The following is a 25,273-nucleotide window of genomic DNA, read 5'->3' on the forward strand; positions in this document are numbered from 1 at the left end:
GTAACTGTCCTACTACCTAAAATGCACTCATTTAGTAGTAAAAAGGTGATTCCCATCAAAAGAACAGAACAGTGTGGAATATTTAAGTAAAGACTGTACTGGCTTGCACTCAAGCTTTCTAACCCAAATAAATATATATTTGCAATTCAGTAGAGCATTTTTATTAATGGCTTTTTGTTAGGCAAGCATCCATAATTCCGTTGCTCATACTTGAGGTTAGGGATTATAACAAATCCCTAACCAAAAATATTAAAATTCTTTATATTAAAATGGACTTCTGGTAGTGCACGAACACTGAGGGCAGTGTGAGAAAATCGATCTCCCAACAAATACTTTTTAAAAGCCTCCAATTATTCAAATAGCTATTCAATTTTGACAAAGAACACTGCAAAGGAAAGCAGGGCTGGGATGGAAACAAAGGCGAGACAAAAGAAAATCCCAGTATGCAAAGATAAGACAGAATCCGGAGAAGACGCGAGTGAAACAGATTCTGCCGCCAGCCGACATGCCACTAATGAGGGAGTAATTAGTTTGGAGAGAATATTTGAAGAGCTAAGAGAATTCAGAAAGGAAAATAATGAAAAATTGTCAGATATTAAGGAAGACTTGAACAACACAAGAGGATTGAGGAAGCCGAGGGCTGCATCGCAGAGGATACAACAGACGAAGGAGTTGTTATCTGAACTGCTAAAATTTCAGGACCTGCTCGAGGCTAAGCTAACAGATCAAGAGGGCAGGTCTAGGCGGGATAACATTCAAATATGTACGGAGTACCAGAGGGCAGTGCAAATGGTTAATCAGTGGTCAACTTCATTGAAGAATTGCTGAAGGATGTGCTTGGACAACAGAGGGCTCATAGAGCTTTGGTGCCAAAATCTACTGACTGACCCCACGAGACCCTGCTCCATTGTTGTCAAATTCCTGAGTTATTAGACTAAAGAAGAAATCCTGGGTTAGGTGTAGAGAAAAGGAGGGCTGAAATCAAGCAATGCTTGAATTACATTTGACCATGATTACGCCCCAGATGTCCTGAAGAATCGCAAATAATACATACAGGCAAAAAAAAAGCATTGAAGGAAAAACAGATCAGGTTCCAGACAACATATCTGGGGCCTTCAGGTGGATGTAATCCTACCACAGCAGATGCTACTGGAATGCATACAGCGCCAAACTTGGACAACGAAAAGGGGACGAGGCAGTCCAGTGGAAGTTTACCCGACACTGGACTTTGTGGAGTGACTGAAAAATGTCACAAATTTACATCCTGATCGCTTGAACTGATGAATACGGTAGTGCAATAACAGGATCGCATTATAAAAGCTCAGGCTGTGACTTTCTTTTAAAGCTTTCAGGTAACGTGGGAAGCTTAACTGCATTGATAAAAAATGGTGGCCCAGTACATGTTCTTGTGAATCATAGTCTGATGTTGGGAGATTTCATATGTGATCCACAAGGTGCCACTCTACGCTTTACTGTAAGTGAGGGCCCTCACTCCAATACACAGGATGGCACAAACGTTTAAATCAGTCATATACCGTTGAAGTCAGAAGTTTTTATATTCTACATTTAAACTCAGTTTTAATCATAGAAAACTTTCCCTGTCAGTTAGTATCACTAATTTATTTAAGAATGTGAAATGTCAGAATAATAGTAGAAAGAATTATTTCAGCGTTTATTTCTTTCATCACATTTCCAGTGGGTCAGAATATAACATACACTTTGTTAGTAAAGTTTGTTAGTTTGGCTGATGTCTTGAGATGTTGCTTCAATATAATCACATAATTTTCCTTCCTCATGATGCCATCTATTTTGTGATGTGCACCCGTCCCTCCTGCAGCAAAGAACCCCCACAACATGATGCTGCCACCCCCATGCTTCACGGCTGAGATGGTGTTCTTCAGCTTGCAAGCCTCACCCTTTATCCTCCAAACATAACGATGGTCATTATGGCCAAACAATTAAAGTTTTGTTTCATTAGACCAGACGACATTTCTCCAAAAAGTAAGATCTTTGTCCCCATGTGCTGCATGGTCCCATGGGGTTTATACTTGCTTACTATTGTTGTACAGATGAATGTTGTACCTTCAGGCGTTTGGAAATTGCACTCAAGGATGAAGCAGACTTGTGGAGGTCCACAATTTTTTTCTGAGGTCTTGCCTGATTTCTTTTGACTTTCCCATGATGTCAAGCAAAGAGGCACTGAGTATGAAGGTAGGCCTTAAAATACATCCACATGTACGCATCCAATTAGTCAATTAGCCTATCAGAATCTAATTGGCTAATTGCCTAAAGGCATGACAACACTTTCTGGAATTTTCCAAGCTGCTTAAAGGCACAGTTAACTTAGTGTATGTGAACTTCTGACCCACTGAAATTGTGATATAGTCAATTTAAAGTGAAACAATCTGTCTGTAAACAATTGTTGGAAAATGTATTCATGTCATGCACAAAATAGATGTCCTAAATTACTTGCCAATGTCTAGTTTGCTCATATTAAATCTGTGGACTGGTTAAAAAAAATAGTTTTAATTAATTTAACCCAAGTGTATGTAAAATTCTCACTTCAACTGTATAATATAAACAGAGTCCACAATTCCATTAAGAGAACAAAAATGTTGTAGAAATTACACAAAGATAAGGTACAGGTAGCGTTTCTGTAAGAGACACATCTAGATTGAACCGAACACTCTAAATTGTATAGAACTTGATTTAAATGTGTATTTTCGTCATCAAATGTGTAGGAGGAGGTGAATGGCTATTCTAATATCAAATTAGCTTAGGTTTGACCACCAGACTGCAATCAAAGATAAAGAGGGGTGTTACATTTTAATCTAAGGACAAATCGAGGGGGCTCCAGTTACGTTAATCAATGTTTATACACCCCATGGCAGCAGCAAATGTATGTTTTACCAGAACAATTTTAATTTGATCTCAACAGAGACACATGGAACTTTAATTTGTGGGGGAGATTTTAATATAACTCTCAACTCAAAACTAAATACCTCTAAATCGACAGAGAGACTCTTAATTCCTATAGTAATGAAACTTATAGTTCTATTAAGAGATGTAGGATTGATATACATTTGGGGAGATTTCCCAAAAAACAAGATTATACACATTACTCCCACCCACACTCAAATACTCGAGATATACTTATTCACATTTGGAAAAGACAGACATAAGATGCCTGGATGTAGCATAGGGACAATGGACCTGTCTGATCATGCACCAGTATATGTATCAGTGACTTTAAATACAAATAATAACAATACAATATGGAGATTGAATTCTAGCATGTTAAATAATGACCAGTTTTTATCACGGATGAAAACTGAAATTAAGCATTACTTGAAAGAGAACGACAATGGAGAGGTATCCCCGGCCATGCTTTGGGATGCTTGTAAAGCAGTCTTGAGTGGAAAAATAATTGCATAAACCACATTAGCTATGAAACTAAGACAGGAAAAGTTTTATAAATTACAAACAAAGCTAAAAGACATAAAAAAACAAGCTCAAAGACTAGACCTAATGCAAGAGATTGAAGAAGTAAAAGAAGAAATCACTGCGATACATCTCACGTTTCGAAAATGGCGCTATTATGAAACAGGAAGTAATTCAATGAAACTCATGGCTTGTAAGCTCAGTAAGCAACAAACTGATTTATACAATTAGAGACCCTAAAACTAAAATAAATAAATAAATAAAACCTCATAGATTGACAGAAATTCATAAACAATTCAAATATTTTTATAAGAAACTATACATGGAAAACACATCTAGACCGTAAGTAATAGCAAGGCATTTCTAAGTTCTTTAAAATTACCTAAATTAACAGAAGAACTAAATGAAAGGTTAATAATGGATATAACCCCACAAGAGCCTTTGCTAGATTAAATCCCCCAAAAATTACCAGGCATGGGTGGCTTTACAGCAGAATGGTACAAGAAACCTATCTTAGATACTTACGGAGAATATTTTTGGTAGCAACCAAAAAGGCTATTACTCTTAGATGGCTTCAACCTACTTCACCCACAATAGAAGACGGGAGAGGAATTGTACTAGAGACATATAAAATGGAAACTCTTACCTTCGCTTTAAGATTGAGAAAACAAAAGGGGGATTATTTATGGAGGAGATGGAGGGGATTTCTGGACCCAGAAATAAATGTCATAGTAGATGTCATGTCAAATTATGGTTGCAAAATAAACATAATGGAACTGTACAAATGTGCTATTACACTATAATGTACCCTTTTGTATACTGTTTGTTTGTATTTGTTCCTTTCTTTTTTCTTTTTTGTCTTTTCTCCTTGGAGGCAACTGAGATTTGTCCTTCACCACCCGGATTGAGTCAATAAGTCACCATGAGGACTTAAGAGCACATTGGGAACTGTGCATTCCAAATTGGGGAGAAAAAGGGAAGAAAATTAAAAAATGGACATGAATAATAACTCAAATCGTGCAGTTTGTTGACAAGTGCTTTCATAAAAGAGTTTCGCCTGGTTTTTGGTGACAAAAAGAATAACTTAGCTAATAAAAGGGACCCAAACCATATCTAGGGACCTACATCTAGGGGTTATATCTAGCTACACCACCCAGAACACCATACTAATGTACAACCATTCACTAACAACCTAGCATTGTGGCGGTGATTTTGGATGGGCGAGCACTGCTCATATTTTCTTCAGAAAATATACAAATATAGTTTTAGTCTGTCTTATTCATACTCTGATTCAGTGGACTTGCAAGAAGCAAACTTTCATCTTTTTATCCAAAGTCCACAACATTGAGGTTCTCAGAGTATCTTGATGTCACAATCCTTCAAAGATATCTTCAAAGTGCTCCTCTTCACTGAGAAGAGCCTAGAGATGGAAGGGGTTAGAGGGAGGGAGCAAGGAGAAGAAAGGGAGCACAGCTGCTGTAGTGTGACAGACTGCAGTTCTGATGAAGCTATTAATAGCTCCAGACTTACGCTAAGAGTTATTTATAAAGCCAGTAGCCAAAAACCCTGATGCACAAGGTGACTTGGAAACTCCAAGGAAGAAATGCTAATGAGATGTTCGGTGGTGCTGACATGTGTTGAGTTAACAAACAGCACACCATGACAAATGCCTATGCAGTAATGAAATAGGAACAAATTTGTAACTTGTTATGAAATCTAAAAACACAGAAACAAATTTGTCTGGGAACTGAATGCCTTTGTGTGCAAATCTGAATGAGGCATGAATTTTCATGTTGTAAACACCCACACAGTTCAGATGTCAGCTTATTAGTTTTCATTTAATGGGGTAGGTTCCGCTGTTTTGTTGCCCACAGCTACAAAACACCTTTTTTTATGGAATAACATCTGATCCTTAATATGTCTGCAGGTCCCCAGGAGCTTTGAATGTGAAATTGTGTGAAATATTTATAACAACAAAAATGGATATTTATTCAGACAACCTTTCCAAACATTTATCTAGGGCCCTTATTTGAATAACGCTACAAGTCAAAACCAAATTATATGTCAAAGAACTAATAACTTTTGCATATGAATAAAACATTTAATAAGTGCTGAAACTGATGAAGTAAACATCTTTGCATATAGTTCACAGAATTAACATAAACAGACTTGTTAGACCCCAAATAGAAATGTAAAACAGCATAAAGATCCCATATAATATTTGACATACACAAAATGGCAACATAATCGCTATGGCAATGCAACTATTACTGTCAAGACGGATGATATAAAAGAATGAATATGAAAACATTGTATACATAAACAATCAGCAAACCATCAAAATATCTAATACAAAATTCAAAAAGATTTCAAGCTCTGATGAAAGTTCTATGCTTTATGTAAAATATTCTGACTTGTAGGCTTTCTGTTAAATGCATATTAGTCATCACAACACATAACAATAAATTGAAAGTATAATGGATATGATAAGTTAGTAAGTATGGTCTTGACAAACTACATCTCCTTATGCTGCTGCTGCTACAGAGCAAGTATGAAGACTTGCTACTTCTAGAACATACTACATAAAGCATATAAGAAACGCTTAATCCCAGTTAAGCAGAAGCAGATCTAGACAAGTGATTCTGGGGAGGAGGAGGGTTCTAGTGAGAAATCTCGTAGCTTTTGTAGCATGCTGCAGTGAAACCGGCTTATCTCCAAATAACTGAAGCAATTTAAATGGTAGACAAAGAGAGAGTCCGGTAGTTGATAGGCAAACTGAGTATGTGTCAAAATACCAATCAGATTGGGCCATAAAGTATGCAAGTCGATTAGCTTACAGATTACATGTTCAAAGGACCAGGATCAGATTGCGCCATGTAAAGATTTTATGACTGACCTTAAAGTCATTTTTGAATGGTATGTAAAATAGTCCCTGACCAAAATATGGCTTTAGTGAATTGGCATTCATAGTTTCAGTACAGTACACTCCAAAGAATACAAAAAGTGTAAAAAGATGTCTGTTAAACTCGGGATTCCAGAATCATGATGTACATGCGGCTACTGGTTTGCCCTTTGGCACTTTGTGGCACTTGGAGTTGAGACACGGGATTTGGGTGGAGTTCAAGTGTTTCCTCGAGAGTTGTCTGTGCTGAAAGGTCCATGTGGTAAATTATTTCCTCTCTGGGATTAAGAATCACCATCTGTGCAGTTTATTCTGTGGTAGAAAACTGGTTTTGGAATCTTTGAGGGTTCACAGTCAGATCTGTGGTCACGTCTGGGTCGCACACATGGTCTTAGTTTCAGCTTGTAGATGGATGGCACTCTCTCTGGCTTCTTTAAGGATCTCCTTTGTTTGAATGAAGAACTCCTTTGCATTTTTGAATGTTCAGTTCCTACACTTGATACTTTGCCATGGATAACCATAGATTCTACATTTCGCTTGTCCACTGACATCTCATGTTCAGCAGTCTCCTTTGAATCCATGCTGGGCCCCAAGGAGGACCTCAAACTGGTCATACAAGGTTTGGAGACCTTAAGGTGAGATGAGATAGTGTGGTCTTCCACCACTTTACTTCTGAGACCCTGAGCAAGAGTATTAACCCACTTTTCAACAGACACCTTCTCCATCTTCCTTTGTTCACTGGAGAGCTCGGCAATGACTGCATCAAAACTAGCCCCGTTTCCACTGTTGGGTGTGCAAGATGAACAAAGATGTAGTGCCTGATCATGATTTGGTGATCTGTTGTGGACAGAGGCTTTACAGTGGTCAGGAGTCTCAAAGTGTTTTTCATCTGAGCTGCTGTTGACATATGAATCAATGCTTAGCTGTTGTAGATTGGACAAGATTTCCTTTTCCAGGCTCTTGTAGAGAATGGTTTCCTGAGCAGGGCTGAGAGGAGGAGGAGTGAAGAGATAACCACTCTCCATCCCACCCTCTTCAACACCTGAATCTGTTTTAGACTTCTGAGAATCAGGGACACTTTCAGAAGATTTACTTAAGTGAGAGGACTGCACCATGTTTGGTGTTGCTAGGGACAAGCACTGTACCTTATTGCTTACTGATCTACCCCCGCCTTTCTCAGGTTGGCATTTCTCATTTACTCCAACATTATTTTTCATTTTAGCTGGAAATTCCACCAAACCATCTCCCTGGGTTTTCTTAGTTGCCATTTTAGGTCTGGCCGGTTGAGCTTCTGGGATGACACCAATTAACCCTTTAGAAAGAGAAAATGTGCAAATGAAATCTGGACTTTTTTTGTGACTCCAATTGTCCTCTGGCTCATTAATAGTGATGTTTGGAGGTTTGGGGCACAAATGCCTATTACTAGGGGGACTAGAGTGCTGAATTGGTGTGAAACTCTGGATGACCCTTCCTGGGCTTGCACAATCTTGCCTGTCTGGGACAAGGTGTGCTCTGTTCTGGGCATCTTGTCCAACTGAGGAATGCTGTCTCAACTTGGAAACAAAATGTGATTTGGTCCAAGTTTGACCCAGATTCCTCTCAGGGCCTTGCTGGTGTTGGATCTGATTAGGGATCCTCTGAAGGGCTAGGGGAGTTTGAGGACTTTGTCTCTCAGGTTGTGGGGTGGTAGGACGATGGGTAACCCGTGGCAGACTGCTAGTGATGCGAGATGCTGGAGACATCCTTGTTGCCTCTCTACCTTTCCTACTTGAGGAGTTTGTTATCGAGCTGTCTTTACTGTCAGTGCCAGTGTGCTTAGGAGATGGAGTATGCGGTCTCTCCCTTAATCTGGAAAAATACCCATACAATGCCTTGTCAGTATCTGTGACACTGCCCTTCTGCAACAGCTGTGAAAAGTAGGATGTAACAGATATTGATGATTAAGCACATATAAGGCAGATTTTAAACTCAAGCCCATTTTATCCAAGTAGGTATAGCTGCAGGCTGGAAATCTCAAATGGGGTGGGATATCCAAAAGAGGGTGTGGCTACTCCAGAAGGGGTGTGGTTTCTCCAAAAGGGGGCTGCGCCAACTCTAAAAGGAGGCATCACTTCCAAACACAGTTAGGGTTAGGGAAAGGATTAGGTTAGGGCCTCCATATATCTTTGGAGCTTCCACCTGCAGCTATATCATTGTATTAGATCAAAATGGAGAAGATAATTGGACACTTTGTGGACATTTCATATTTTATGACCTATCCAAAAAACCTATTTAAGGGCCTACACGGAATCTACACACTTCAAAGAAAGCGCCACAGATTTGAGCAGATCTGGAATGCCTGTCTATAAGTTAAAATTTCTGCTGCTAAAATCATTATTGGATGAGAATAAGGTGAGAGCAGTCGTAGACTGGCCCCAACCCTCCACCCTAAAGGGGTTGCAACGCTTCCTAGGCTTCACCAATTTCTATCGCCGCTTCATCAGAGGCTTCAGCTCCGTAGCAGCCCCGTTAACAGCTCTGGTTCGGAAGGGCACGAGAGGGCTAGCTTGGAACGAGGCTGCCTCCCGGGCTTTTAAGCAGCTCAAGAACAGCTTCACTTCTTTCATTTCTTGAATTAAGCATTGTTTATAAATTCTTATTTTATTAGAGGAATTTAGTAGCCAAGACAAAAAACTTGGGTGGTAATTAAATGTATGATAGAGTGATGGTAACAATGGTAATAATAATATAAAATAATAACCCATGTAATTACATCCTTGCTGTTATGGCGCCCAGCTCTGCCAACTCCACGCACTCTCGCGCTCTCTCCCCTGAATACTAAGTGCCTCATGCTTCAGCACAGTATTGATCATTAAGCTTTGATTGCTGCCCAGATGTCCCGCATTAAACTCTCGCCCTGAGACTATATCTGCCTCGTTAACTCAGCATCCAGTGCGAAGTATTGTTTCACCCCATGTTGCATGTCTGAGCGTTTTCTGAGTGATTCTATTGTTCCGATCCCAGCCTGTTACTAACCTTTCTGCCTGTCTGCAGCCTGCCTAACGACCCGTGCCTGCTACCGGACTCTGATATCTCGCCGCCTGCCCCGAACCAAGCCTGTTTCACGCCTCTCTGTCGCGACTGCCGATCTCGGATCCAGCCGGACTCCTTCGCCTGAGTTTAACCCTTCCCCGGGCATCAGACTGGACCTTTCCCCTGTGTTTGCTCATTGATGAGAAGTTACGTTTCCTTGAAGTCTGCCCATTAAAAACATTGTTGCAAATGGATCTGCCCAACTTGTCTGATTCTTTACAGAATACTTCGCCGAACGAGGATCCAGCGACAATGACTGCTCTGTCGGCCGCTGTCACCAACCAAGCCTCTCAGCTGGCCGCCCATCATCACCAGTTATCCTGCCTGACCACACTCACGGAGGAATTGGTCTCAGCGGTACGAGCCCTGCAGAAATCCATCGCGGCACCCACGGCCGCTCCAACATTCACCGCGCCGCCTCTCTCACTAAACCAGCCGCACACGGCGAGCTCCAACCTCGTGCGCCCTGAGAGGTATGAGGGTGACCCAGGTAAATGCAGAGGCTTTATTCTTCAATGCTCTTTGTATCTCGCCCAGCAGATGGCCCTGCATGCCACTGATGCCAGCAAAATCGCCTTCGTGTGCACGCTACTCACCGGTCGCGCGTTGGAGTGGATCACCGCGGTTTGGAAACCAGATGGGTCCGCCTTCTCTTCCTACGGAGAATTTCTGGAACGTTTCCAAGCTGTGTTCGAGCATGCCAAGGAGGGAAAGGGAGCCGAGGATCTTCTCTTGGAACTCTCACAGGGGAGATCGCCCGCCTCAGAGTACGCCCTCAAATTTCTGACGCTAGCAGCCCAAACCAATTGGACGGAGAACGCTTTCAAGGTGGTCTTCCGAAGGGGTCTCCGACACGATTTGCAAGCGGAGCCGGCCTGTCGCGACGAAGGAAAGAATTTGGATCAGTTTGTTCACCTCACCATCCAGCTGGACAACCTGATGCGCTCACGACGTCCCAGTCTCTGTCCCACGAGCGCCATGCGCGTCAGCCCCGCACCACATGCTTCTAACTTGTCTGCTGAGACCTACGAGCCTATGCAGATCAACGCCTCACACATCTCCGAGGAGGAGAGGGAGCGCCGCCGGTCCCTGAACCTGTGTCTGTACTGCGGGGGTTCCGGTCATTTCCGTCTACACTGCCCTCTGCGACCTGCACACAAGGACAGAACCACGGTGAGTCTAACCCTTGACTGTTTAAATCCTCTCACCTGTGTGTCAGTGCCTCTAGAATTCACTATAAAGGGGCAACCTGTCAATGCCGTCGCCCTAGTTGACTCCGGGGCAGCCGGTAATTTCATGTCTAAAGTTTTTGCCCAGGTTCACGATGTAGCCCTCATTCCTTGCACACCTCCGCTGTCAGTAGAGGCTGTCGACGGACGTCCACTCGGCACAGGGCGCATCACGCACATGACCCAGGCGCTTCGCATGCGTACCGGCCAGCTCCATCATGAGGAGGTCCAGTTCTACATTCTCCAAGCTCCCCACACTCCGGTCATCCTGCGCTTACCCTGGCTAAGGAAGCACAACCCTCAGTTGGAGTGGACTACCGGGCAGAAAATCAGCTGGGGAGAGAGATGCTTTTCGAGGTGTCTGTCTGTCGTCAAACCCTTAAAGGTCCAAGGCATTACCGAACCCCGAGACGACGCCGTGCTATCTCGCCTACCCACCGTACACCACGATCTAGCCGAGGTCTTCAGCAAGATCAAAGCCACCAAGCTACCGCCCCATCGGGAATACGACTGCACCATAGACCTCGTACCCAATAACACACCACCCAGAGGCCGCATCTTCTCACTGTCCCAACCTGAGACCGAGGCCATGCGGAAATACGTGGAGGAGGAGCTCGCAAAGGGGTTCATCCGTCCCTCCACTTCCCCTCTGTCAGCCGGGTTCTTCTTCGTCAAGAAAAAAGATGGAGGACTGCGACCCTGCATCGACTACAGAGCCCTGAACGAATGTACCGTTAAGTTTCGTTACCCACTACCGCTGGTACCGGCCGCTCTAGAGCTTCTTCGCACAGCCAGATATTACACCAAGCTGGACCTGCGCTCCGCCTATAACCTGGTTCGAATCCGAGAGGGGGACGAATGGAAGACTGCCTTCTCCACGAGCACTGGGCACTATGAATATCTCGTCATGCCTTTCGGCCTTTCTAACAGCCCTGCCGTCTTCCAATCCTTCGTCAACGACGTCCTCCGTGACCTGCTCCACCAAAATGTAATCATCTATATAGACGACATTTTGATTTATTCTGACACCCTTGAAGCCCACATCCAGCATGTCCGCGCGGTACTTCAGAGGCTCCTTCGGTTCCAACTCTACGCCAAGATAGAGAAGTGTGACTTCCATCTGACCACGACAACCTTTCTGAGGTACGATATCCGCCCAGAGGGCGTGGTCATGGATGAGAATAAGGTGAGATCAGTCGTAGACTGGCCCCAACCCTCCACCCTAAAGGGGTTGCAACGCTTCCTAGGCTTCGCCAATTTCTATCGCCGCTTCATCAGAGGCTTCAGCTCCGTAGCAGCCCCGTTAACAGCTCTGGTTCGGAAGGGCACGAGAGGGCTAGCTTGGAACGAGGCTGCCTCCCGGGCTTTTAAGCAGCTCAAGAACAGCTTCACTTCTGCTCCCATCCTGCACCATCCTAACCCTGAGCTACCCTTCGTGGTGGAGGTGGACGCTTTGAACACCGGGCTAGGAGCGGTACTCTTTCAGCGCCAAAAAAAAACCCTCCCAAGCTGTATCCCTGCGGCTTCTACTCCAGGAAGTTGAGTTCAGCAGAGAGGAACTATGACGTTGGGGACCGCGAGTTGTTAGCGATGAAGTCAGCGTTCGAGGAGTGGCGCCATTGGCTTGAGGGAGCGACTCACTCATTCTCCGTGTATACAGATCACAAGAATCTGGAGTACCTGCGTACAGCCAAGAGACTGAACGCACGCCAAGCCCGGTGGTCTCTTTTCTTTTCCCGGTTCCACTTCACAGTGAGTTACCGTCCCGGTTCGAAGAACACCAAGGCTGATTCTCTGTCTCGCCTGTTCCACTCCGAAACGGAGGTCCTGACCCCAGAACCCATTATCAACCCAGCCCTCGTCCTCGGACCAGTTCAATGGGACCTCGAGACCGAGTGCGCTCAGGCCAACGCTGACCTCGAAATTCCCTCGGGCTGCCCCACTGGGAGGATTTTTGTACCAGAAACCCTCCGTGACAAAGTGATGAGCCACGTGCACGCCCTTCCCTGTTCCGGGCACCCCGGAATCATGGCCACGACCCAGCTCCTTCAGAACCGGTACTGGTGGCCCACGCTCACTCGAGACGCGAGCAAATTCATTCGCCTCTGTAGAGTCTGTAACACCCAGAAGTCTGCTCGGCTGCTACCCGCGGGCCTCCTTCAACCCCTGCCTGTTCCCCAACGGCCTTGGTCCCACATCGCGGTGGACTTCATCACGGATCTGCCTCCCTCCGAGGGCTACACAACCATTCTCACCGTCATCGACCGCTTCTCTAAGGCATGCCGACTCATCCAGCTCCCCAGGCTACCCACCGCTCTGCAGACGGCGGAACATCTGTGTAACTATGTCTTTCGGTTCTACGGGTTACCAGAGGACATTGTGTCTGACAGGGGACCCCAGTTCACTTCCCGCGTCTGGAATGCCTTCTGTGGGAGACTACAGATCAACGTGAGTCTCACATCGGGGTACCACCCCCAGGCCAATGGACAAGTGGAGCGCCTCAACCAGGAGATTTCCCGCTTCCTCCGCTCCTACTGCCATCGTCAGCAGGGGGATTGGCATAGTTTCTTGATGTGGGCCGAATATGCCCAGAACTCCATCCGCAAGCACTCTACCGGGATGACCCCTTTTCAGTGCGTCCTCGGGTTCCAGCCCCCACTGTTCCCCTGGTCAGGTGAGCCCACCAGCGTCCCTGCTGTGGATGATTGGCTCCGGCGGAGTGAGAGGACCTGGAACCTGGCCCACACTCACCTCCAGCGTGCGATAAGACGCGGCAAGGAGAGGGCAGACAGGCACCGCAGGGCAGGACCTGTTTACCAACCCGGCCAATGGGTGTGGATATCCACACGAGACCTACGCCTCCGGCTGCCCTGCAAAAAGCTAAGTCCGAGATTCTTGGGTCCATTCAAGATCGTCCGTGAAATCACTCCTGTGTCGTTTCGTCTTGACCTGCCCAGACACATGCGCGTCTCACCCACGTTCCACGTCTCCCTGCTCAAACCAGCCGCCGCCCAATCTGTAGGGCGCAGAGAGGACTCAGAGGAGACGGCTACCCGACCTATCCAGGTAGAGGGCGAAGAGACCTACCAAGTGCATCGTCTGCTGGACTCTAGACGTCGCGGCGGGCATCTTCAATACCTCGTTGATTGGGAGGGCTTTGGGCCAGAGGAACGTTCCTGGGTCCACGCCAGGGATATACTAGACCCGTCCCTCACTCAAGACTTTCACCGCAATCACCCTGATAGACCGGCTCCTCGACCTCGAGGCAGACCTCGCCGTCATCAGTTCCCTCGCGCCAGGAGACGCTCGCAGGAGGGGGGCTCTGTTACGGTGCCCAGCTCTGCCAACTCCACGCACTCTCGCGCTCTCTCCCTTGAATACTAAGTGCCTCATGCTTCAGCACAGTATTGATCATTAAGCTTTTATTGCTGCCCAGCTGTCCCACATTAAACTCTCACCCTGAGACTATATCTGCCTCATTAACTCAGCATCCAGTGCGAAGTATTGTTTCACCCCATGTTGCATGTCTGAGCATTTTCTGAGTGATTCTATTGTTCTGATCCCAGCCTGTTACTAACCTTTCTGCCTGTCTGCAGCCTGCCTAACGACCCGTGCCTGCTACCGGACTCTGATATCTCGCCGCCTGCCCCGAACCAAGCCTGTTTCACGCCTCTCTGTCGCCGACTGCCGATCTCGGATCCAGCCGGACTCCTTCGCCTGAGTTTAACCCTTCCCCGGGCATCAGACTGGACCTTTCCCCTGTGTTTGCCCATTGATGAGAAGTTACGTTTCCTTGAAGTCTGCCCATTAAAAACATTGTTGCAAATGGATCTGCCCGACTTGTCTGATTCTTTACACTTGCAGGGGTCTTTGCTGTAGTGTGTGGCATGGCTAATGAGATATTATGATGAAGTGGAACAAGTTTGACTCATAGCAACTGTTTAATTGCTTTACAGGCATCCTTAGTTTTAAGTTAGTTAATAAACCATACAGCATTCACACAATAATCAACGTCTCTCAATGTCTCAAACACGCACAAATGCACAATGTTACGCTTATGCCTTAAACTTTAGGGTGCTGTTGTTTAGATGTTCATGTTTCCGACACAATTAATATGTCTGTAAAAATTCCTCTTTGTAAGTTGCTTTGGATAAAAGCATCTGCCAAATGAATGAATGTAAATGTAAAAAAATCCAAGGGTTTAAGTGGATTTCTAGCATCCTTTAGCCAGATCTATGACTGAGAGAAAGGTTTTCTATTAGACAAGTCACATTTCAAAACTAGGTTCTGACAATATTATACACAGGAAAATGTATATATAAAATCAACATGAAATCAATATTTAAAGGTGCAGTATGTAAGTTTCAGAAACCCTTGTTATTACCCTTGTGTCCATTAAGTGAACTGCAGTCACCTACCTGTTGCTTGTGCTCGTGCACACACTCCATAGTGATGTGAGCGAGCAAGCATCGACCAAAACAATGACGTAACATAAAAAGAGACTGAACGTGATTCACCAGCACGAAGGTACCTCCAGGAATCAAATGCCCTGCCAATTATTTTACTCTAGCTTTCGCTTGACCACTATCACGTTCCCGCTTAGCCAGACAGGATTCAGTAGATACATTTTTTTGTTTGTCTTTTGGTTTACTCTGAGTTTGTGTAGGAGTCGGTGTTGTGCTGGGAGCTGGACGTTTGCTGGATTACTTCAAAAAAATTATCTTTGTAAACTTTACTCAAAATATAATTACTTGTTCCACCTCTCAAATGTCTTTCCTTTTCCACTGATGTCACCTGGGCCTCTTGGGCTATTTGTTCATTTTAAAATATAAATAATAATATAAATAATAATAATAATAATAATAATAATAATAATAATATATATATATATATATATATATATATATATATATATATATATATATATATATATATATATAAAATACAGCTGAAGTCAGAAGTTAACATACACATTAGCCAAGTACATTTACACTCAGTTTTTCACAATTCCTGACATTTAATCGTAGAAAACATTCCCTGTCTTAGGTCAGTTAGAATTACTACTTTATTTTAAGAATGCGAAATGTCGGGCCAGGGTAGCTCACGAGTATTATGCTGACTACTACCCCTGAAGTCACGACATCGAATCCAGGGTGTGCTGAGTGACTCCGGCCAGGTCTCCTAAGCAACCAAATTGGCCCGGTTGCTAGGGAGGGTAGAGTCACATAGGGTTACATCCTCGTGGTCGCGATTAGTAAGTTGTGCGTGGATCGCGGAGAGTAGCATGAGCCTCCACACGTGGAGTCTCCACAGTGTCAGAAGCGGAAGCAACTGAGACTTGTCCTCCACCGCCCGGACTGTGGTGAGTAACCGTGCCACCACGAGGGCCTACTAAGTAGTGGGAATTGGGCATTCCAAATTGTGGTGAAAAACAAAATGAATGTAAAATGTCAGAATAATAGTAGAGAGAATGATTTATTTCAGCTTTTATATCTTTCTTCACATTCCCAGTGGGTCAGAAGTTTACATACACTTTTTTATTTTTGGAAGCATTGCCTTTAAATTGTTTAACTTGGGTAACATTTTGGGTTATCTTCAACAAGCTTCTCACAATAAGTTGCTGGAATTTTGTCCTCCACAATGAACTGGTGTAACAGGTTTGTAGGCCTCCTTGCTCACACACGCCTTTTCAGTTCTGCCAACAAATTTTCTATCAGATTGAGGTCAGGGCTTTGTGATGGCCACTCCAATACCTTGATTTTGTTGTCCTTAAGCCATTTTTCCACAAATTTGGGGGTATGCTTGGGGTCATTGTCCATTTGAAAGACCCATTTGCGACCGAGCTTTAACTTCCTGGCTGAGATGTTGCTTCAATATATCCACATCATTTTCTTTCCTCATGATGTCATCTATTTTGTGAAGTGCACCAGTCCCTCCTGCAGCAAAACACCCCCAAAACATGATGCTGCCACCCCCATACTTCACGGTTGGGATGGTGTTCTTCAGCTTGCAAGCCTCACCCTTTTTCCTCCAAACTTAACAATGGTCATTATGGCCAAACAGTTCAATTTTGTTTCATCAGACCAGAGGACATTCCTCCAAAAAGTAAGATCTTTGTCCCCATGTGCACTTGCAAACTGTGGAAAAAAAAATACTTTTTATGGTAGTTTTGAACCATTGGCTTCTTCCTTGCTGAGCAGTCTTTCAGGTTATGTTGATATAGGACTTGTTTTACTGTGGATATAGATACTTGTCTACATGTTTCCTCCAGCATCTTCACAAGGTCCTTTGTTGTTGTTCTGGGATTGATTTGCACTTTTTGCACCAAACTACATTCAACTCTAGGAGACAGAATGCGTCTCCTTCCTGAGTGGTATGATGCTGTGTGGTCCCATGTTGTTTATACTTGATTACTATTGTTGTACAGATGAACATGGTACATTCAGGTGTTTGGAAATTGCTCCCAAGGATGAAGCAGACTTGTGGAGGTCTACAATAGTTTTTCTGAGGTCTTGCCTGATTTCTTTTGACTTTCCCATGATTTCAAGCAGATGCACTTAGTTTGAAGGTAGGCCTTAAAATACATCCACAGGTACGCATCCAATTAGTCAATTAGCCTATCAGAAGCTAATTGGCTAATTGTCTAAAGGCTTGACATTATTTTCAGGAATTTTCCAAGCTGCTTAAAGGCACAGTTAACTTAGTGTATGTAAACTTCTGACCCACTGGAATTGTGATATAGTCAATTAAAAGTGTAAACAATTTTTTTTAATGTAATCAAATTTTTTTAATGACTTCAACCTAAGAGTATGTAAACTTCTGACTTGTATTAATATATATATATACTGTATAAAATGTACAAACTTCATGTATTCATATAAATTAATATGATGTCATGAAATTGCATATACTGTATAATAAGTCCTGTCCTAAAAAAATGTTATACAAAGAAGTCAAATCATGAGCATATTGCATGGACGTTCTCACAGCAGAGTATACTAATGGGATATAATATGTTTTTATATAACTATTTCTGAAACACACTATAATCAGTATTTCATTTCTATGTGATATTCAGCAAATGTTAGTTGACACTAAAGGAAATGTTCACCCAAAAATGAAAATCTGTCATCATTTACTCACTCTTATGTTGTTCCAATTCTTTTTTTTTTGTGAAGTATCCCTTTAAGACCTTTGGTTACTCCCATTGGGCACTTACTTGTTAGGAGAGAGGCTATTTCTCCGGCGGCTTGGCTGATATTCAGGGACTGGGGAGTAGAATGAGTGTGGGGGAGAGGGTCCTGCTCTCTGAGTTTTGTAGGGGGCAGAAGGGGTCCAGACAACTGGCTGAAGAGGAGACTGAGATCGGCTCAGCAGAAGAGTGGTCTGAGAAGCACACTGGGCATCAGGTCGTGGTGTGGTTACCCTCTCTTTGACCTCATGCACTGGAGTGGCTGGACGCTGAGTCAACTTATGGACTGATGTGTATATGTATGTGGGAGAGAGAATGAAATGGAAGCAAGAAGTCATAACTGATCTTTTTTCTAGGAAATGCTGATCTGTTTCTATTAAAAAGCAGTACTTTTAGAACACCTGTATGTGTTCTGAATATGTATCATAATAACAAAGTTAAACTAATCAATAATAAAATACTATGCAGTATATTTCAACAATAAAAAAAACACTTCACTGTCTGCATTAGCGGTAATGTCATATTTGAGCCATTTGGGCACAAATTGTTGTGCTAAATTGTTTTGGCATACAGTAGCTGCCATAATGAAAATACATGATTTTTTTGTTCTCTAAAACATATTAATACTACATCTTGAAAATTTGAAAAATAATAAACTATTTATTATGAAGTTCTGATACAATCTTAGTGGTTTGTTGTGTGTTTGTGTCCATTTGTACGTACTGAGAGAAGTGCATCGGCAGGGATCATGCTTGTCAAGATAGTGCTCCAGGGTATCCCATCCACCGCCCACTCGCACCATAATGTGATTCCTCAAGACCTACACATACACACAAACACACATATACACACACACACACACACACACACACACACATATATACACACATACACACACACATATATACATGTCTTAATCAAAAGTTATAAGCAAATGCCATCTGCAGTTGATTACTGATCAAGTCTGTTTATAAGCCAATTTTTCCATGTTACTATTTACACAAAACATTTGCATATATTTCTGCTTGAAAAAGCATCTGACACATATATTCATATTTTCATTGACATATTATAGTAATAGGGTAATAGGGACGGCCAGGTTAATTGTAATATTTATTTTTCCTTCCAGTTCTCTTCATAACTCACAACCATTACAAATCTATATGCATTTCTTAGTCATAGTATGATTAAAATGTTTAAACTGAGTAAGACTTGAGATTAAGGAAACAATATTACATTTAATATAAGTAGTCAGTGGTGGAGGGCAATTGTAACACATTAACCACACTAAATCTTAAATTAAAGCACTCCTCAAAGTAATTATATCATTTATTTACCATATATTAATATTGCTGAATTGATTTCATCTTTATATGGTGCTGATTCTTTTAGCTGTCAGGAATAATATGAATTTAAATATGAAATCTTGTTTAGCTGATAGCTATTGTCACGATTGACGGTGAAGGCAGACACGGGACGAGGATCTACCTGCAGTGATGATTTTTATTAAATGAAAAGGCAACACGAAAAAACACGAACAAAGGAAACATCCACTAAGGGAAAAGGTAAAACAAAACACGGAGGTATACAAAGGGTTAACAAAACACGGAAGGCTTACAGAAGGGGTACCAGGGGATAAACCAAGACAGAGAGCACGGGTAACAGGCGTCCACATACATCAAAGACCGACAGGGGACTGGAGAAACAAACGGGGTTAAATACAGCGACACAGGAGGATAACAAACGATATTCAGGTGCAGACAATAACGCTGTGGCAGAGGTGATGAGGGCCGGGAACCATGGGAGATGTAGTTTGTTTACACAGACAATGAAACACGGGGCGGACAACAAGGAAAACGTGACATGGAACGTGAAGTGCTGAGTGAAACAGAAAACACGGGACAGACAACACGGGATCGTGACAGCTATTAATAGCTACCAGCGACAGTGTTCACATCTCCCATTCTTTTCAGCATTTTAATTAAATATTATCAAAATAATCGCAATTAATGGCATATTTTTTGTATTTAATCACGATTAAACGCTGAACTTTGACACTATAAATACTTCTTTTCCTGTCAAAATACATTTATTTCCATGTTAGGAAAGATAACAAAACAATCTGTAGCACTATAATGTTTTATTAACATTTTCCAAACAAAGCCTTCCACAATATAACAATAGGAATGCACTAAAATATCATCAGTTCAAGTAACATTAAACGTTTCCCAAAGTCTAAGCAGGAGATTGACTAACTAAAAGAACTAGTCTCCACATAGGCTGCATATTCATTGCAATGGGCGTTAAATCCCTTAAACTGTCATCCTCCACAATATTAATCTACCTATAGATGGTTGCTATCCATTTTGTTACAGCAATCGTGAAGCTGCGTTCATGATTCGTATCAGACCGTCAACGCAAGTGTCATGCGCTGCTATGAACTCCATGTGAAAAGCGCTTGCAGACAAAAACGTCTCATTCTGTGTTTTGGTGATAGTTAAGACTTGACGTGCTTCTGTGGTAATAAAAACGTGACTTGCATAGGCTGAAAAATACTTGATTTCTGTCACAAGTCCCATCTGGGCTTCAAATAGTGTTAAGAGGTCTTCTCTCAAACATTTTATCACTGACAGGGAAGCACTGTGTGTGTGTGTGTGTGTGTGTGTGTGTGTGTGTGTGTGTGTGTGTGTGTGTGTGTGTGAGCGTGTATTTATCACTTTGTGGGGACCAAATGTCCCCATAAGGATAGTAAAACCCGAAATTTTTGACCTTGTGGGGACATTTTGTCGGTCCCCATGAGGAAAACAGCTTATAAATCATACTAAATTATGTTTTTTGAAAATGTAAAAATGCAGAAAGTTTTCTGTGAGGGTTAGGTTTAGGGGTAGGGTTAGGTTTAGGGGATAGAATATAAAGTTTGTACAGTATAAAAACCATTATGTCTATGGAAAGTCCCCATAAAACATGGAAACACAACATGTGTGTGTGTGTGTGTGTGTGTGTTGTGTCCATCAGTGTAATGAGTCCAGGCGGAAACATTACAGTACAAAGATTCTGGCCTTTTCCGACAAGTGTTTATGATGGTTTATGCTATATTATGCTGTGTTAAACTTTTTTAATTAATCGCATGCATGAATGCATTAACAGCTCTATAAATTCAAGATGCTCTTGAATTTAAACTAAAGCATAGGGAGAGGCAGAGAAAGAACTATATAGCCTACACTGAACTAATTTAGTGTCTTACAATTGCCCATTGTTTTAATTGCCTCTAGTCTCCCCTACTGAGAAAATGACAGAAAGAGAGGAACAAAGAGAAAGATGTTTCAAATACCCGCACAAATATAAGAGTGTTGGAGTCTCCAACTCTGTATTTGCCCTCTGATACCTTCACCATGGGGAACTGGGTGGGACAAGTACAGCGGCTTATCAGGTACTGGACCTGCACACAAACAAACTCAAAGCTCAGTGCTCAAATGTTATTGGAATGACCCACACATCTCTGTCACAGAATTCTCAGTAATCTGCTGTGAAATACCACTTTTAAAGCCTCAATAAATCAGTGAGGAAAAGATCCACAAATAAAAATGAACAAAGGAACTCATAAATTATTTGTAATGGTGAAAAGAAGCATCAATTACTATTGATGGATGTTCAGCTTTTGCCCTTTATGTGTACTTGTATTCTTCAAGCACTCTCTTGTGTGCTGTATCTGTTGAACAGTGTGTGTTTAAAACTCAAGGCTGGTAAACAGAAGGTTGCATGTTCGATCCTCCAAGCTATTAGGTGTCACAAGTGTGCCCTTGAGCAAGACAATTACTTAATTACAGGTGGTTTATCACTAATAAGTCACAGCAAGTCACGCTGGATAAAACCATCTGTTAAATTACTAACACACAGCAACTGTGAAAAAGGAAGACTGTTCAATAAACTTAAAAGTGTGAGCCTCACAAATAAATGTCATATTTCAACCCAAATTCACAAGAAAAAATTAACAAATTATATTTTGCACACAGAAAATGAAGCCTATTTTTGGACTGTCAAGATTTGTTTGCATAATGACTGACATTATTTTCATGACAATTAATAACTTTCCCCCAAAATTCTTATTATGTAAGCCACATCAATATTACTGTAAGACAGTATTCCTGTCCAGACAATGATTTTTTTTGATGAATTTGTATTATATTAATAAGCATAAATAAAATTAAGTAAACACTACTATGAATACTTTAAAATTAAAAAAATATATTGTTTATAATTATGATATGTAAATAATAATTTTGATTGCATTGTAAGTAATGAGATATTTACACATTACAGTACTACGAAGGAGGAGGATATGATGAATGTTACAATGCAAATAAAATTAAATATTTTATATAAATCTTTCTTTTGATTTTGGGGTAAAATATGAACCAGCATTTCCTAATAGCATTTGTGAGATTCACCCAAATGTTTTAGTTTAAAAACCAGCAATCAACCAAATTACAAAACCTAAAGTAGAAAAAAACGAGAGAGAAAAATCACTAATTGTTTACTCACACTCATCTTGTTCTAAACCATTCTGACTTTCTTTATTTTTCTTAACCCAAAGGGAGAAATTTTGAAAAACAAATTGTGCTCAGTGATGCCATGCCACCTCTTCAAGCTTCAAAAGGACACAAAAGTATAATTCAGATGTATAATCAATTATTCAATGTGACTCATTGTGAAGGAATACGATAAGGTTTGGTGAGAAACATACCGAAATTGAAATGCTTGCAAAATGGTATGGTGGCCGTGAAGTGCAAAACAAAACAACAAATCTAAAAACACAACGGAACATCCTGAAACAAAATAAGTTAGAAAACACAACAGCAACTTAACTGAAAAAGAAAGGGTATTTTCTCACCTGATTGGGTGTGTGCTATTAGATATGCTGATTTACAGTAAATCAGATTTTCCCAGGATGTGGAATTATACATATACAATTTTCAATAATTTAAAAAAAAAATAATAATAATAAAAATAATACAAACAACAAAACAAAAACAATGTAATTTAGTCATTCACACCACTGGCAGTCTGCTACAACCTTTCTAATGTAAAAATTACATCTTAATAAATTTGAGTGTTTTTTTCTCAAATAATTGAATACTGTATACATATAATTAGATATACTTGGAAAATCTATCCATTGGCAGGAACCGGAACCTTTATATAATTTGTATTTATTTTTTTATTTTAAACAACAGAGTTTTCTAAGTTAAAACATGCAAGTTGAATGAACACTTGGACGCCACCAACAATTTAGCACAGTTTGTGGTCTTTAAGATGATCCCTTATGCACTAGATGAACCATGAGGCCACAGATGAACATCGTACCTAAAACTAACTTTTCCCGCTCACTGTTTTTACTCTTATTTTCCTGTTACTGTTTTCTCAAGAGATAAAACACTCCAAATGATTTCGTTTTTCAGTCAGTGACCTTTTGCATGGAATTTGATATAATAAGCAAACCAGTCGTAAAGAAAGGACTCGGTCTCATTCACACAGCCAATCTGGTTAGTACCTCCCCTTTCTGTTTTGACTGAATTGCTGTTGTGTTTTCTGAATTGTTATTTTGTTTTTGGATTTGTCATTGTGTTAATGGATTTGTTGTTTTGTTTTGCACTTTATAGCCACCGGAAAATGGGGCATTCAAGCGAAAACTCACTTGTTTGGTACAATTGGACTATCACAGGGATATTAATAACAGAAAACAAAACAAAGCTGCACATAAACCAGAGGACCGAATTTGCTAATCTTGTCTGAGGAGTTTGAAGTCGAAGAGGAGATGCATTTCTATGACCAACCTTATTTGTATTCGCTTGAATGCCCAATCTCACGAGCGGATGCAGTGTAACTGCTGCTCTCGTGCACTCTCATGAACATGCACAGGATAGCAACAGTCGGTCAAGATTTTGGTTTGTTTCTCACCAAACATTATCGTATGCCTTCAGAACAAGACATGAGTTGCATGCAATTGTTTATAAGACCTCTTAATTATACTTTTGAAGCTTGAGGACGTGGGCATTTTCCTGATAAAATTACACACACACACACACACACACACACACAACCACCCACCCCCACCCCTGGACAGAATTTCGGTGCCACCACAGAAAAAGAAAGTCATATTGATTTAGAACAACACCAGGGTGAGTAAATAATGGCTGAATATTCATTTTTGGGTGAACTGTCCCTTTAATTGAATCCAGTAAATCTTAATTTGCATTCAACACAACAGTAAACATATTTATTAAACACAGCACCATCTCATCCAGGTTCTGAGTGTTTATCAAGCGCCTCTGAGGTTTGGGCTGGACGGTCTCCTCCATCTCCTCCCGAATCTCCTCCTCTATCTCCTGCTCCATCTGGATGAGGACTGGGGATGCCATGCCGAAGCGAGAGGCCCGTCTGGCCAACTCAAGAAGGCACAACACAAAATTCTTCTCATTCTTACGCAGGACAAGGTCATCTGTCTCAAACATCAGTACATCTGTGATGGGGGCAGGGTGAAAGATGGCAACAGAAAACAGGATTATAGGGCATATAAGGGCAAACGTTTATAAAAATTAAGTTTCAACAATTACAGGTCACATTTTATTTACTTACAGCACTGTCCAGTGATATGGGTAAGAATAGCAAACAAATAATTTTCTGTAAAGCAGATAAAACATTTCTAATTTACATTTGCAGTTTAAGGAATACCTGGAATGTCCATTTCTTTTCGACACCAGTTGATGAAGTTCGTCACATTATCCCGGGCCAGGAATGTAGTTGGATGGGCAGAGCTGACAAAAGTGACCCCAGAAGCGGGCAGCTGCACCTCAGTGAGTCCGATCCTCCTCAGAAAGTCATCCGCCACGCGCGTCACATTATTGGCGTGTGCACACAGGAGCGCACCGGTCTCTAACACCTCCAAAATATTATTCACCTGAATGTCAATGTTGTAGAAGTCCCCCAGCCATTCTGCCAAGTCCTCTTTCATTGCGTACAGATATTCCTCACTCGTTTTGAAAGGCTTGATGCTTTGATTGGATGCGTGCTGAATTCCAGACATGATGGAGTTCATTTAATCGACACAAAAGCATCGAAATAATAAAACGTTGGGGGAAATAAGACTCTCAGAAAAGTTACGTTAGTCTACATCATCTAAAAAACTAATTTCTAATGGATCCACAGTTGTAAACATGCATGTATGAAACCGCATCAGCCTGACTGAGAAGACTTGTTTTGCAAACTTTCAGCGATTTTAATGTGTTGTCAGGGTGTAGTGAGTGCTGAATCGTCCTTGGTTACCAGATAGCGAATCCAAACACTCCAGTTAACCATTTGCTGTCCACACGTGTTCTTTGGAGAAAGAAAGGGTAACTAGCTTTCGCAGAGACAGGACATTTCTGTATGACATATAGA

The 25,273-nt window shown here is 41.8% G+C and overlaps 1 protein-coding gene across 1 annotated transcript; it reads right to left on the bottom strand.

Annotated features, from left to right (window-relative positions):
* Positions 1-6,561: 6,561 nt before the first annotated feature.
* LOC127624246 (GAS2-like protein 2A) lies at positions 6,562-24,932 on the bottom strand. Its single transcript, XM_052098985.1, is given in 6 exon segments — positions 6,562-8,191; positions 17,864-18,122; positions 18,560-18,656; positions 21,168-21,275; positions 24,130-24,356; positions 24,569-24,932. Coding segments are annotated over 6 exon segments (2,685 nt in total).
* Between the last annotated feature and the right edge of the window lie 341 nt (positions 24,933-25,273).

The sequence above is a fragment of the Xyrauchen texanus genome, chromosome 3 (assembly GCF_025860055.1).
Source record: "Xyrauchen texanus isolate HMW12.3.18 chromosome 3, RBS_HiC_50CHRs, whole genome shotgun sequence".
NCBI classification, from domain to species: Eukaryota; Metazoa; Chordata; class Actinopteri; order Cypriniformes; family Catostomidae; genus Xyrauchen; species Xyrauchen texanus.